This window comes from Bos indicus, chromosome 19 (genome assembly GCF_029378745.1).
Source record: "Bos indicus isolate NIAB-ARS_2022 breed Sahiwal x Tharparkar chromosome 19, NIAB-ARS_B.indTharparkar_mat_pri_1.0, whole genome shotgun sequence".
Classification (NCBI taxonomy): Eukaryota; Metazoa; Chordata; class Mammalia; order Artiodactyla; family Bovidae; genus Bos; species Bos indicus.
In genome coordinates, this window is record NC_091778.1 from 47,876,880 (window position 1) to 47,892,858 (window position 15,979).

General features: G+C 37.3%; 1 protein-coding gene across 7 annotated transcripts in view; it reads left to right on the forward strand.

Annotated features, from left to right (window-relative positions):
- LOC139177595 (uncharacterized) overlaps window positions 1-15,979 on the forward strand; it is a 199,119-nt gene that overhangs the window by 126,766 nt on the left and 56,374 nt on the right. For all 7 annotated transcript variants that reach the window (XM_070773702.1, XM_070773703.1, XM_070773705.1 and 4 more), the window contains 6 exons: window positions 2,932-3,036; window positions 3,630-3,683; window positions 4,282-4,386; window positions 10,224-10,277; window positions 10,963-11,067; window positions 12,878-12,931. In XM_070773702.1, coding sequence (XP_070629803.1) covers window positions 2,932-3,036; window positions 3,630-3,683; window positions 4,282-4,386; window positions 10,224-10,277; window positions 10,963-11,067; window positions 12,878-12,931 — 477 coding nt within the window. The remainder of the gene's footprint in view (window positions 1-2,931; window positions 3,037-3,629; window positions 3,684-4,281; window positions 4,387-10,223; window positions 10,278-10,962; window positions 11,068-12,877; window positions 12,932-15,979) is intronic.

Genomic DNA, 15,979 nt, shown 5'->3' on the forward strand with positions numbered 1-15,979 from the left:
CCATAGAATGGGAAAGACTAGAGATCTCTTCAAGAAAATTAGAGATACCAAGGGAATATTTCATGCAAAGATGGGCTCAATAAAGGACAGAAATGGTATGAACCTAACAGAAGCAGAAGATATTAAGAAGTGGCAAGAATAAACAGAAGAACTGTACCAAAAAGATCTTTACAACCCAGATAATCATGATGGTGTGATCACTGACCTAGAGCCAGACATCCTGGAATGTGAAGTCAAGTGGGCCTTAGGAAGCATCACTACAAACAAAGCTAGTGGAGGTGATGGAATTCCAGTGGAGCTAATTCAAATCCTGAAAGATGATGCTGTGAAAGTGCTGCACTCAATATGCCAGCAAATTTGGAAAACTCAGCAGAGGCAATAGGACTGGAAAAGGTCAGTTTTCATTCCAGTCCCAAAAAAAGGCAATGCCAAAGAATGCTCAAACTACCACACAATTGCACTCATCTCACATGCTAGTAAAGTAATGCTCAAGATTCTCCAAGCCAGACTTCAACAATACATGAACCGTGAACTTTCAGATGTTCAAGCTGGTTTTAGAAAAGGCCAAGGAACCAGAGATCAAATTGCCAACATCTGCTGGATCATTGAAAAAGCAAGAGAGTTCCAGAAAAACATCTGCTTCTGCTTTATTAACTTTGACTGTGTGGATCACAATAAACTGTAGAAAATTCTGAAAGAGATAGGAATAGCAGACCACCTGACTTGCCTCTTGAGAAATCTGTATGCAGGTCAGGAAACAACAGTCAGAACTGGACATGGAACAACAGACTGGTTCCAAATAGGAAAAGGAGTACATCAAGCCTGTATATTGTCACCCTGTTTATTTAACTCATATGCAGAGTACATCATGAGAAACTCTGGGCTGGAGGAAGCACAAGCTGGAATCAAGATTGCCAGGAAAAATATCAATAACATCAGATATGCAGATGACACCACCCTTATGGCAGAAAGTGAAGAAGAATAAAGAGCCTTTTGATGAAAGTGAAAAAGGAGAGTGAAAAAGTTGACTTAAAACTCAACATTCAGAAAACTAAGATCACGGCATCCGGTCACATCACTTCATGGCAAGTAGATGGGGAAACAGTGGAAACAGTGGCAGACTTTTTTTGGGGGGGGCTCCAAAATCACTGCAGATGGTGATTGCAGCCATGAAATTAAAAGACGCTTGCTCCTTGGAAGGAAAGTTATGACCAACCTAGATAGCATATTAAAAAGCAGAGACATTACTTTGCCAACAAAGGTTCGTCTAGTCAAGGCTATGGTTTTTCCTGTGGTCATGTATGGATGTGAGAGTTGGACTATAAAGAAAGCTGAACACCTAAGAATTGATGCTTTTGAACTGTGGTGTTGAAGAAAACTCTTGAGAGTCCCTTGGACTGCAAGGAGATGCAACCAGTCCATCCTAAGGGAAATCGGTCCTGGGTGTTCATTGGAAAGACTGATGTTGAAGCTGAAACTCCAATACTTTGGCCACCTGATGTGAAGAGCTGACTTATTTGAAAAGACTCTCATACTGGGAAAAACTGACTGTGAGAGGAAAAGGGGATGACAGAGGATGAAATGGTTGGATGGCATCACCGATTCAATGGACATGAGTTTGGGTAAACTCCGGGAGTTGGTGATGGACAGAGAAGCCTTGCGTGCTGTGGTCCATGGGGTTGCAAAGAGTCGGACACAAATGAGTGGCTGAACTGAACTGAGAAACATAATGAGAACACAAATGAATATGAGATCCCCATAGTATTCTTTTTCCAAGATACTGAATTTGCAAATGCCACCATCTGTCATGTATACTAATTACAAATTTGTACTTTTTTAGCATTTAGTCTATATTTTGCAGATGAATCTCATGTTCTGTCTTAGAAGTCCCATATTCTCTTGTGATTTTCCAAACTTTTTTAGGAAAAGAAATACCACACTTCAAGTTTGTATAGCAAAAATATAGCAGTGATTCAGGGAATTTAGTAAGATGCAAAAAAAAAAAAAAAAAAACTAAATGGAGTTTTCATTCATCAAAGGTTATATTAAATATTGTTTAGAAGTAAAGAATATTAGCCCCCAGAACCAGAATTCCCTGAGCATTTATTGAACTTCATTTAAAACTTTATGTTGTATAGACTAGTCCCCAAGACAAGTTTCAGAAGAAGTGGACATGTTTTTTTTAATAAGTTTTAATATAGTTGATGTACGGTTTTAAATGTTTTAGTTGTACAACATAGTGATACACAATTTTTTAAAGTTATATTCATTTAGAGTTATTATTGGGCTTCCCTCATAGCTCAATCAATAAAGAATCTGCCTGCATGGTTGGGAAGATCCCCTGGAGAAGGAAAGAGCAACCCACTCCAGTATTCTTGCCTGGAAAATTTCAGAGACAAAGGAGCCTGGTGGCTACATTCTATGGAGTCATAAGAGTTGGACATGACTTAGTGATTAAACCACCACAGAGTTATAAAATATTAGCCATATTCCCTGTGCTGTACAATATTTCCTTGTAGCTTACTTATTCTATACATAATGGTTTCTAACTCTTAGCCCCTTACCCCCAAATTGTCCCTCATCTTTTCCCTCTCCTCATTGGTAACCAAGAAATGTCCTTAATTCTAACTTCATAGTTTACATCCATGAAGGTTTAAAATATTTAGTCTCTGTGCTAGAATTGTTGAACATTAGTTAATTTGTATTTTTCACTTTAGAGCAAATATCCTTAACCTTAGGTTAGTAGGCATTGAGGGAATTCTTGAACAGGCTTTTTAGTGGATACATAACCTGCCTAAAATACTGTATAAACTTTATGAGTAATGATATACTGCTCAATTCACAATGGGGAATATGGTATCAAAAAAGTTAAAGAAACTTTTCTTTTGGAATCATTTAATACTCTTTATGGTCTTCTGTTACTTTTCTTAGGTGGGAAAGTTAATATCAAGAACCTGGACACCATTCTGAACAATCTAGAAATCAAACTTGTAGATTCAGAACTTAAAGATCTGACTCAAAATATACATGCTGATGGTAAGTTTGTTATCAGATATGGTAGTTACCATGAGGCAAGTTTAGTTGAAAACTATTGAGTATATATATAATGGGAGAAATGACAATTTCTGTAGGAAGAAAAGAGAAGTGTGGTGATATATCATGTCAGTGACCAATGCATAGTGAATGTCATTTGAATTTATGAGCATCAAGTTAAAGTAGAAATTAAAGCATTATACTTTGATATGTATAATATAGGTAACTTTTATGCTGTCTACAGTATGATTGTTAATAGTAGAATCTTGCAAATTTTGAATACAAGAATGTCGATTCTTGAGATGTACTCACATCTGAATCACTTCCCTTTAGTAAAACAAATAGGTTTGAAATATTATAGGCCAGAAATTACATCATTGCAGCTGTATGGTTTTCATATTTAGAATTTTATTCTTTGCTTATTAAAAAAGTAAAAGATAAAATAATAATCTAGAAACTGTGTTCAATAAATCTTTGTTAAGTATATAAAGCAATTAGGATGGCGCCTAACACATGGTGTAACTATGATAATTATTCTTGCATTTTGCACATTCATGAGTATTATATGTCAGTGTGATTTTGATCTTCTCCTATAGTTGATAAGAAAATTTCTCTAGAAACGCTGATGGATAAAGTCACAGATTTCACAGGTGAGTGAAAGTTACTATAAAATTAAGATTCCAATTACCTACATTAAATTCTCTTTTCTCCCTAATATTTCTCAGTAATCTATCATTGACATGAATTCTGCTGTCTTCCCATATTTGCCTATAATGCCTAATTTTTGATATAAAATTATTCAAGTTTTTGTAATGAAATTACTATATTTGTCCTTGCTTTTAAATTCTATAAATCTGTTGTTTATGCCAATAATATAATTCACTTCACAAGTGTTTAATAACCTTAGTATAGAGTGGCATGGCAAATTAAAGCATGAAACCTAAACATGATCAAGGTAATATTTTCATTATATTCATTATATAATTCTTATTTTTAAAGTTAAAATATTGTTTGAATAAGCATCTTTTTATTAACTGATCAAATTTTATGGAAGTGGTCTTTTCTAACTTTAGGAGAAACTCTTTTGTTTATATTAAGGAAATAAATTTGACTTGACAATTCTAAAGTTGAAAATGTTTTATTTTTACTTCAGTCCTCAAGTTGAAAATTAATCATCATAAAGTAACTTCCTTAGAAATAATTGCTGCTATATGAAATGATGATATATATATCCAATCTATTTTAAAGGTGAGAAGATTGAGTCTAAGGATGTTAAAAATGTTGTTAAAAATCTTGGAATTGAGCTTGCAAGTGAAGAACTAGAAAAGCTAATGAAAACACTGCCAACTGATGGTGAGCCATACAAATGTCTGTGGGGGCTTCCAGGGAGCTTGAATTTTTGTGGATTCACATTAAAATTTTAATTTCTTATAAAACATGATAAAAGAACATTTTAAAAACTAAAATTCAAGTTATGTATAAAAACTATCATTGTCTACAATGAGATAACACTTCACACCGGTCAGAATGGCCATCATCAAAAAGTCTACAAATACTAAATGCTGGAGAGGATGTGATAAAAAGGAAATCCTCCTACACTGTTGGTGGGAATGTAAGTAGGTGCAGCCACTATTGAGAATAGTATGGTGATTCCTTTCAAATAAAAACAAAAATTGAGTTACTATATGCTCCAGCAATCCCACTCTTAGGCATATATCTAGAGAAAATTCTAATTCAAAAAAGATACATGTACCTTAATATTCATAGCAGTATTATTTACAGTAGCCAAGATATGGAAAATTGTGAAAGAGATGGGAATTCCAGACCACCTGACCTGCCTCTTGAGAAACCTATATCCAGGTCAGGAAGCAACAGTTAGAACTGGACATGCAACAACAGACTGGTTCCAAATAGGAAAAGGAGTACGTCAAGGCTGTATATTGTCACCCTGCTTATTTAACTTATATGCAGAGTACATCATAAGAAATGCTGGGCTGGAGGAAGCACAAGCTGGAATCAAGATTTCTGGGAGAAATATCAATAACCTCAGATATGCAGATGACACCACCCTTATGGCAGAAAGTGAAGAGGAACTAAAAAGCCTCTTGATGAAAGTGAAAGAGGAGAGCAAAAAGTTGGCTTAAAGCTAACATTCAGAAAACTAAGATCATGGCATCCGGTCCCATCACTTCATGGCGGATAGATGGGGAAACAGTGGAAACAGTGGCAGACTTTATTTTTTTGGGCTCCAAAATCACTGCAGATGGTGATTGCAGCCATGAAATTAAAAGACACTTACTCCTTGGAAGGAAAGTTATGACCAACCTAGATAGCATATTCAAAAGCAGAGACATTACTTTGCCAACAAAGGTTCGTCTAGTCAAGGCTATGGTTTTTCCAGTGGTCATGTATGGATGTGAGAGTTGGACTGTGAAGAAAGCTGAGTGCCAAAGAATTGATGCTTTTGAACTGTGGTGTTGGAGAAGACTCTTGAGAGTCCCTTGGATTGCAAGGAGATCCAACCAGTCTATCTTAAAGGAGATCAGTCCTGGATGTTCATTGGAAGGACTGATGCTGAAGCTGAAACTCCAATACTTTGGCCACCTCATGAGAAGAGTTGATTCACTGGAAAAGACCCTGATGCTGGGAGGGATTGGGGGCAGGAGGAGAATGGAACGACAGAGGATGAGGTGGCTGGATGGCATCACTGACTCGATGGACGTGAGTTTGAGTGAACTCCGGGAGTTGGTGATAGACAGGGAGGCCTGGCGTGCTGCGATTCATGGGGTCACAAAGAGTCGGACACGACTGAGTGACTGAACTGATACTGATGATCCAGCAATCCCACTCTTAGGCATATATCCAAAGAAAATTCTAATTCAAAAAGACACATGTACCTTAATATTCATAGCAGTATTATTTACAGTACCCAAGATATGGAAACAATCTAAATTCTATCAACAGATAAATGGATAAAGAAGATATAGTGTATGTATATACAATGGAATATTACTCAGCCATCAAAAAGAATGAAATAATGCTACTTGAAGCAACATGGATGGGCCTAGAGATTATCATACTAAGTGAATAAGTCAGACAGAGAAAGACAAATATCATATGATATCTCTTATATATAGAATCTAAAAACAAAAAGATATGAATGAAGTTATTTACAAAACAAAAATGGACTCACAGATATAGAAAACAAACTTATGGTTACCAAAGGGGGAGAAAGGGCAGGGAGGGATAAATTTGGAATTAACAGATACACCCTACTATATATAAAATAGATAAACAACAGGCACATACTGTATAGCACAGGAAAGTATATTCAATATCTTATAATAGCCTATAATGGAAAAAAAAATCTAAAGAAAATGTCATATATATAACATCTTATGGAAAAATCTGAATGAAATTTTGGCCAACCCAATCTGTATATTACTGATCACTTTGCTGTATACCTGAAACATTTAAAATCAACTGTACTTCAATTTTTAAAAAAATTAAGAAAACAACTATCACTGTCATTTAGAGTTTATTTAAGAAACCAAGAGACTCTTCAGGTATAAATTGACATCAGAGCTAAGAAATGTCTATTGTTATCACTTAGGCCACTGGTGGGCTTATATTATTAAGGAAAAATATAGAGATAAAGAGAAATAAAGAATAAAGAAATTAAGGATAAAAGTCAGAATTAAAAGGGAAAAAAAAGACATATTTATGTTTTGTTATAATAACCTCAGATATGCAGATGACACCACCCTTTTGGCAGAAAGCAAAGAGGAAGTAAACAACTTCTTGATGAAGATGAAAGAAGAGTGAGAAAGCTGGCTTAAAACTCAATATTAAAAAAAAAAATAAGATCATGGCATCTGGCCCCATCACTTCATGGCAAATAGATGGGGAAACAATGGAAACAGCGACAGACTTTATTTTCTTGGGCTCCAGAATCACTGTGGACAGTGACTGCAGCCATGAAATTAAAAGACTTGCTCCTTGGAAGAAAGCTTTGACAAACCTAGGCAGCGTATTATAAAGCAGAGACATTGCTTTGCCAACAGAGGTCTGTATAGTCAAAGCAATGGTTTTTTCAGTAGTCATGTATGGATGTGACCATAAAGAAGACTGGGCACCAAAGAATTGATGCTTTCAAGCTGGTGTGTTGGAGAAGACTCTTGAGAGTCCCTTGGACTGCAAGATCCAAGGGATCTTCCTTTAGGATCCCTTGGAAATCAATCCCGAATATTCATTGGAAGGACTGATGCTGAAGCTGAAGCTCCAATACTTTGACCACCTCATGTGAAGGGTCAACTCATTGAAAAAGACCTTGATGCTGGGAAAGATAGAAGGCAGGAGGAAAAGGGGACAACAGAGGAAGAGATGGTTTGATGGCATCACCGACTCAATGGACACAAATTTGAGCGTTCTCCGGGAGATGGTAAAGGACAAGAAAGCCTTCAGTCCATGCTTCAGTCCATGGGGTCGCAAAGAGTCCAACACGACTGAGTGACTGAACAACAAATGTTTTATTACAGTAGGCCTAGCTGGACAGGACAAGTTTATTATACTGTGAAAGAAAGTGAAAGTGGGTCTGCTGCTGCTGCTAAGCTGTTTCAGTCATGTCCGACTCTATGTGATCCCATAGACGGCAGCCCACCAGGCTCCCCCGTCCCTGGGATTTTCCAGGTTAGACTACTGGAGTGGGATGCCCATTGCCTTCTTCGGAAAGTCGCTCAGTTGTGTCCAATTCAGTTGTCTCCAGGCCAGAATACTGGAGTGGGTATTTCCCTTCACTGGAGTGCTTTTCCCTTCTCCAGGGGATCTTCCCAATCCAGGGATCAAACCCAGGTCTCCTGCATTGCAGGCGTATTCTTTACCGGCTGAGCCACAAGGCAATATTGAGAAAAGCATCTCTAATTTCTTTGTTATATAAAGATGAAAATTTGGGGTAAAACATTGTAACAGTGTTACTGAGATATAATTCCCATACCAAACAATTAACTCAATAAAGTATACAAGTCAATGAATTCTAGCATATTAACAGAGTTGTGCATCCATCACTGCAATCAATTTTAGATTATTATTATCCCAAAAAGAAACCCTACCCACAATTAGCAGTCACTCTCCAATTCCTCCATCCCCCTCAGCCCTGGCAAACCACTAATCTATTTTTCTGTCTCCATTGATTTGCCTATTCTGAACATTTTAAGTGGAATCACACAATATGTGACTCTTTGTAACTAGTTTCATTTAACACAATGTTTTCAGGGTTCATCCCTGTCATGTTATATGGTAATACTTTGTTTCTTTTTATTGCCAAATAATAGTATATTATATGGATATACCACATTTTATTTATCCATTCATTGGCTGATGGACATTTGGGTTGTTTCCATTATTATGAATGATACTCCTAAGAACATTCACATACAAATTTTTGTGTGGATGTATGTCTTCATTTGTCTTGGGTATATACCTAGGAGTGGAATTGCTGGGTCATATGGTAGCTCTGGCAATCCAAGAGCAAAAAAGCTCTTGGATTTTGAGGAATCCAAGGTGTTTTTCAAAGTGGCTGTACTACTTTACATTTCCACCAGCAGTGCTGAGAGTTCCAATTTCTTAACATTCTCATCAACACTTATTATTATCTGTCCTTTGATTATATCTTAGTGGATGTAACTGCTACTGCTACTGCTAAGTCACTTCAGTCGTGTCCGACTCTCTGCGACCCCAGAGACGGCAGCCCAACAGGCTCCCCCGTCCCTGGGATTCTCCAGGCAAGAACACTGGAGTGGGTTGCCATTTCCTTCTCCAATGCATGAAAGTGAAAAGTGAAAGTGAAGTCGCTCAGTTGTGTCCGACTCTTAGCGACCCCATGGACTGCAGCCCATCAGGCTCCTCCGTCCATGGGATTTTCCAGGCAAGAGTACTGGAGTGGGGTGCCATTGCCTTCAGTGGTATCTTATTCTGCTTAGAATCTGCATTTCCCTGATGATTAATGATAATGAGCATCTTTTCCTTGTTCATATTGGTGTTTGTATATGTCCTTTGGAGAAAAATCTATTCATATCCTTTGTCCATTTTTAAATTGGGCTTTGTTGTTGTTGTTATTGTTGAATTGTAAGAGTTCTTTATATATTCTAGGTACAAATCCTTTATATATTCTAGACATAAGTCTATTGTCCAATATGTAATTTACAAAATTTTTCTCCCATTCTGTGGATTGTCTTTTCACTTTCTTGATTTTGTCCTTTGATGCACAAGTTTTTAATGTTGATGATGTCCAGTTTTTAAAATCTTTTTGCTTCTGCTTTGGGAGTCATATCTAAAACACCATTTCCTAAAGTCAAGAAAATTCACACCCATATTTTTTCTAAAAGTTTTATAGTTTTAGCTCTTATATTTTGGTCTTTGATACATTTTGAGTTAATTTTTGTATATGGTTTGAGGTAGGGATCCAAAAGAATGTTGTTTTTGCATGTGAATATTTCGTTTTCCCAGCACAATTTGTTGAAAAGACTATTCTTTCCTTATTTTCACCATTGTCAAAAACCAATTGACGATATATTGGAGGACTTATTTTAGGGCTTTCAGTTCTATTTCTTTGATCTATATATTTAGCCTTATGCTAGTACCCTTCTGTGTTGATTACTGTAGCTTTGTATTTTATAAATTGGAAAGTGTGAGTCCCCAAAAGTTTTTCTTCCTTTTCAAGATTATTTTGGCTACTTGGGGTCCCTGTTTCACTGAATGCATTTTAGAATCAGACCATCAATTTCTGCAAACAAACCAGTTGGAATTTTGACAAGATTGCATTGAATCTGTAGATCAATTGGAGGAGTATTGTCATCCTCACAGTATTAGATCTTCCAATCCATGAATGTGGAATCTTTTCATTTATTTATATCTTCTTTCATTTCTCTCTACAGTGTTTCATAATTTTCAGAGTATAAGTTTTGCACTTCTTTTGTTAAATTTATTCTTAAGCATTTTACTTGTTTTGATGCTCTTGTAAATGGAACTGCTTTCTTAGTATATTTTTGAACTACTCATTGCTACTATATAAAAATAATTGATTTTGTATATGGATAAAAAGTTTAAAATTTTCTATTTCTGAAATTATTTAATTCATATTATTTTATATCTTACTAATTTTACCATTATGTGAATTATGGCTTTTCTTACAGCTGCTGGAAAGTTATATCATAATAGATTAATGAAGAGTGTGAAGTCTCTCAAAAGTAAGTAAGAAACAAAATTTTAAAGTATATTATCTAGATTCTATAAATTTATATTATCAAAGTCTTTCAGACATATCATTCAAGTATAAATCTTGTCTTTATATAATTTGTCATTTATGATTCTTTTAGCATGACTACATTCTGTCTGCTATTAACATACAATTTCTCTTACCAGTAAGTCCTGTATAGTCTTAGTTTCTTTTCAACTTCTTATCAAAAGGAAAAATTTACCCCAACCAAAAAAGAAAAAAATCTAACCATTGTTAAAGAGCAGTGGTCAACTACACTGATAACTCACATATTAAGTCACTAAACAGAAATAACCCTATCTTTTGTGTAGAGGAATTAAGTTGTGGCCTGCAGTTCTACTTATTTAAGACCCTTAACACTGCTTTACTATGTATGCTTGTCACCAAGAATAGAAAAAGGAAATATAGATAGATAGATAGATAAAGGAAATATAATTCTCTTACATTGACTTTCTATTTGGATCTTCAAGTGGACACATTTGTTTGGGGTTTCAGCCTTTTTGAAATAAAATGATAACAAAATCATGAAATATATTATCTCTTTTGCTTTACTATGTGGTCATTAAAGTTAATACTAATAACACCTTTTAAATATTTTCCTTGTTTTGCTATTATATGACTTATTTCAAATGTTGCTTTACTGTCTCTGTCCTAAGAGGGGAAGATTAAAAAGAATAATCTCCATAAGGCTTTGGAAAATATGGGAGTCAAGCTCACAGAAGAAGAATTTGCTAAATTGTCAAAAAAGCTACAAGTTGATGGTGAGCACTAGAGATATTCTTAGGGCATTTTTTCCTGTTATCTTCTATGTGACAACCTTAAAAAATAATTATAATTGGTGCCAGATAAATACTTAAAAGCTTAGAAGAGAGCTCAATATTAAGGTGAGAGTAACCTAAGACTTGCTGGAGCAGCCGTGAAGAGGTACCCCACGTTCAAGGTAAGAGAAACCCAAGTAAGAAGGTAAGTGTTGCAAGAGGGCATCAGAGGGCAGACACACTGAAACCATAATCAAAGAAAACTAGTCAATCTAATCACACAGACCACAGCCTGGTCTAACTCAATGAAACTAAGCCCGTCATGGGGCCACCCGTGACGGGTGGGTCATGGTGGAGAGGTCTGACAGAATGTGGTCCACTGGAGAAGGGAATGGCAAACCACTTTAGTATTCTTGCCTTGAGAACCCCATGAACAGTATGAAAAGGCAAAATATAGGATACTGAAAGAGGAACTCCCCAGGTCGGTAGGTGCCCAATATGCTACTGGAGATCAGTGGAGAAATTACTCCAGAAAGAATGAAGGAATGGAGCCAAAGCAAAAACGATACCCAGCTGTGGATGTGACTGGTGATAGAAGCAAGGTCTGATGCTGTAAACAGCAATATTGCATAGGAACCTGGAATGTCAGGTCCATGAATCAAGGCAAATTGGAAGTGGTCAAACAAGATGGCAAGAGTGAATGTCAACATTCTAGGAATCAGCGAACTGAAATGGACTGGAATGGGTGAATTGAACTCAGATGACCATTATATCTACTACTGCGGGCAGGAATCCCTTAGAAGAAATGGAGTAGCCATCATACTCAACAAAAGAGTCCGAAATGCAATACTTGGATGCAGTCTCCAAGAAGAAATGGAGTAGCCATCATACTCAACAAAAGAGTCCGAAATGCAATACTTGGATGCAATCTCAAAAAAGACAGAATGATCTCTGTTCGTTTCCAAGGCAAACCATTCAATATCACAGTAATCCAGAAGAAATGGAGTAGCCATCATACTCAACAAAAGAGTCCGAAATGCAATACTTGGATGCAATCTCAAAAACGACAGAATGATCTCTGTTCATTTCCAAGGCAAACCATTCAATATCACAGTAATCCAAGTCTATGTCCAGCCATCCTACACTGCTCATACATAGCATGCTATCCCAGACCCATTTTGCTTATCATAGTGGTTCTCGAGCTTGAGTGTGTATAAGAATTTCTCAGACTTGATGAACCACAAATTCCTAGGCCACATACCCAGTTTCTAATTCAGTAGGTCTGAGATGGGGCCCTAGAATTCACATTTCTAACAAGTTCCCACATGATGCCTATGCAGCTGGTCTAGGAACCAGATACTTCAAGTATCACAGTATTAACTTATCTCCTACTTGTTAAAAACCCTTTCTCCTTCTCCTTCTTCTGATTAGCTCCTGCTAATTATTTTACTCATCTCAGATATTAACCCCCACATGCTGCCTTCACTGAATGCTCCAGGCTTGATTAGGGCCTCGGTCAGATCTTTGGCAGTACCAGAATATCAGGTCAGCATCAAGGAAATTTTGATAATTATACTTATAAAACAGAAGGGCTCGCCAAAAGCCAGCCTTCTCTCTGGCCCAGAGTTTATGATGTCCAAAAAACTTTATTAATATGACATAAATCTTCAAAATCCCCAAATTTAAAGGAGTGTTCATTTAAATTTTGATGTGAGCCTAATTTAGCTGACTTTATTATACTATATGAGTAATTTATATATATTTCCTAAGGTAATACCATTATTATGTGTTTCTTTTGGACTTTTACTTGTAGCAAATGGAAATGTTGATCTGCATAATTTGATGGAAGAAGTGAAAGTCATTACAGGTGAGTATAAAGTCATTATAAACCTAAGATTAGTATGGTAATTATGTTTTGCCATTAACAATAATTGTCATGTTGATTCTGCATTATACTGCTTAATGTAAATATTTGTGTAGAGTTGGACTTAGTGGTACCTATGTTTCAGTATTAAAATTTTAGTGTCATGTCTTGGTAGAAAGACTTTAATTCTCTAGAGTAGTTCTCATAAATCTTTTCTCTTGGTTAGTACAGTAAAAAAAAATCAAGTTTTGCTTCAAATTCACCTAACTGGTCCCCCAATTCTCCTGAATTTCTAGTCTCATGAAATTGGGCCATTCCTACTTACTAGAGGTTTGGAGCTTTGTTCCTTTCCAAGAAGCTACGTAGAAGCCCCAACTAAGGCAAATACTTTGAAAGACAGTACTTTCCCTTCCTGGCTACTGGACCTATAACAGATTCAAGTCTCAGCTTGACCCAACTGAAGAAGTGCTGACCCTTCTAAAGGATAAAGAGATTATTCATAGAAGGAGCTGCAATACTTAGCTGATATGTACTGGCAAGGACTAGGACAGCATTTCTGGGATAAGATCTTCAAGTATAACCCAGAATAGCGTGTGGAAAATGAGGCTGAGGCTGGATAGGAAGAGTTTGTTGATGTGTAGGTGCTTGTTCCTGTAAGTCCAGTTTTAATGCCCAGCCAAAACTACTTGGAGTGGACAGTAAACTTCTGGGTTGGCTCCTAGGAGCTTGGAAGACAATGGCCCACATCAAATTAGGTGAAAATGCCAGAACTGCCTTGATACAATGCTGAGGAGTGAACAAAAAGTTCAAATAAATTGGGTATACCAGAATTAATCTATTATGTAAGACCTAAAGATCCATCAAATAACTATGTTCCTCAAGAGGGTCTATGGAATACTATCTTTAATGAGGCAATAAGTGCATCCATCCAAATGTCCCTACCACAGGTCTCAGTGTCCAACTCCCTGTTAGAGCCATGACTGTGGTAGAGCAGACTTTCCAAGACTGCACATTCAGCTTTCTCTGAGGTTCTGCCTTTCTGACCATCAGATCCTGATCTTGGTCTTCAACACTGTCTCTTCAAATAAAAGATGTGAGCCTCTTAAACTGCTGCCATGGAAGCCTGCCCTTTACACATGCCTCAAGTTACTAAGCAACAACCATCCAATTATATTGTAAAATTAAAATTTACTCATATTTCTCAAACATTAGAGAATATTACTTGAGCCATTATATCCCCTTCTACCTGTATGTTTTTTTTTGTTCAAATTTTTTAATATAAATTTATTTAATTGGAGGCTAATTACTTTACAATATTGTATTGGTTTTACAATCAATTCTCCAAAGGTGAACATCTCAGCAGTTTCAACAATACAGTGTGTTATAGGTTCCCAGGTGGCTCAGTGGTAAAGAATCGGCCTATCAATAAAGGAGATGTGGGTTCAATCCCTGGGTCAGGAAGATCCCCTGGAGGAGGAAATGGCAACCCACTCTAGTATTCTTGCTAGGAAAATCCCATGGACTAGAGAAGCCTGGTGGGCTACAGTGCCTGGGGTTGCAAAGAGTTGGAAATGACTTAGCATACACATACATATGCATGTGTTAGGGATTATTACCCCTTCCCTTACACCATCAATGGAATCTTTGTTATAACCTGTCCAGCAAGACATACACCACCTTATAGTCTGCTTCTGAGGACCACTTCAAAGCCAAGTGTCCTAAATTTGGTTTTCAGAAGCAGACTCTGAGACTAGTATTTATGTGCAAGTGAATTGTTACAGAAGAGTTACCAAAGAAAACTTATATAAGGGGATGGAAGAAGCCAAGTAAAAACCCCATCTTAGACAAAGTCTTGATACCTTCAGAATAATCCCACTGAAGATCTCTGTAAATTACACCTCAGAGTTGTCCCAATCGAGATCTTTCACACTTTCCCTCAATCAGTCATTGGCTGACCCAGCCACACTTTCTTTGTTTTCTGTACAAGAGAGAAAAGCAGTCTTCAGTAGCATGAGGGTAGTCTTACAAACAAAAGCTATAGGTGCTGCTTATTGGGAGCAAAACCACATCATGGCTGGGAATGCTCAAAAATGGTAAATAGGATCTGAGAGATGTGCTCAGAACACAGGGACTACAAAAACTAAGTAATATGTAAGCCTACCCAAGGTCCGTCTAGTCAAGGCTATGGTTTTTCCAGTGGTCATGTATGGATGTGAGAGTTGGACTGTGAAGAAAGCTGAGCGCTGAAGAATTGATGATTTTGAACTGTGGTGTTGGAGAAGACTCTTGAGAGTCCCTTGGACTGCAAGGATATCCAACCTTCCATTCTGAAGGAGATCAGCCCTGGGATTTCTTTAGAAGGAATGATGCTAAAGATGAAACTCCAGTACTTTGGCCACCTCATGCGAAGAGTTGACTCATTGGAAAAGACTCTGATGCTGGGAGGGATTGGGGGCAGGAGAAGGGGACAACAGAGAATGAGATGGCTGGATGGCATCACTGACTCGATGGACATGAGTCTGAGTGAACTCTGGGAGTTGGTGATGGACAGGGAGGCCTGGTGTGCTGCGATTCATGGGGTTGCAAAGAATCAGACACGACTGAGCGACTGAACTGAACTGAACTGAACCCATGATTCAAGTGAGAACTCTGTGCTTAGTTATGAGACACAAGAGGAAAATGCAATGGTTATGTACTATAAGACAGAGAAAAAAGGAAAAATCATGGAGAAGAGAAGGAAAAGAATGAGATGAGTATATTTAATATTGATAAACCACCAGCTCCTGTGTAGGTTTGCTGTCAGTTCACTTCAATCGCTCAGTTGTGTCTGACTCTTTGTGACCCCATGGACTGCAGCACGCCAGGCTTCCCTATCACCAACTCGCAGAGCTTACTCAAACTCATGTCCATCGATTCGGTGATGTCAACCAACCATCTCATCCTCTGTTGTCCCCTTCTTCTCCTGCCTTCAATCTTTTCCAGCATCAGGGTCTTTTCCAATGGGTCGGTTTTTTTCATCCGGTGGCCAAAATACTGAAGTTTCAGCTTCAG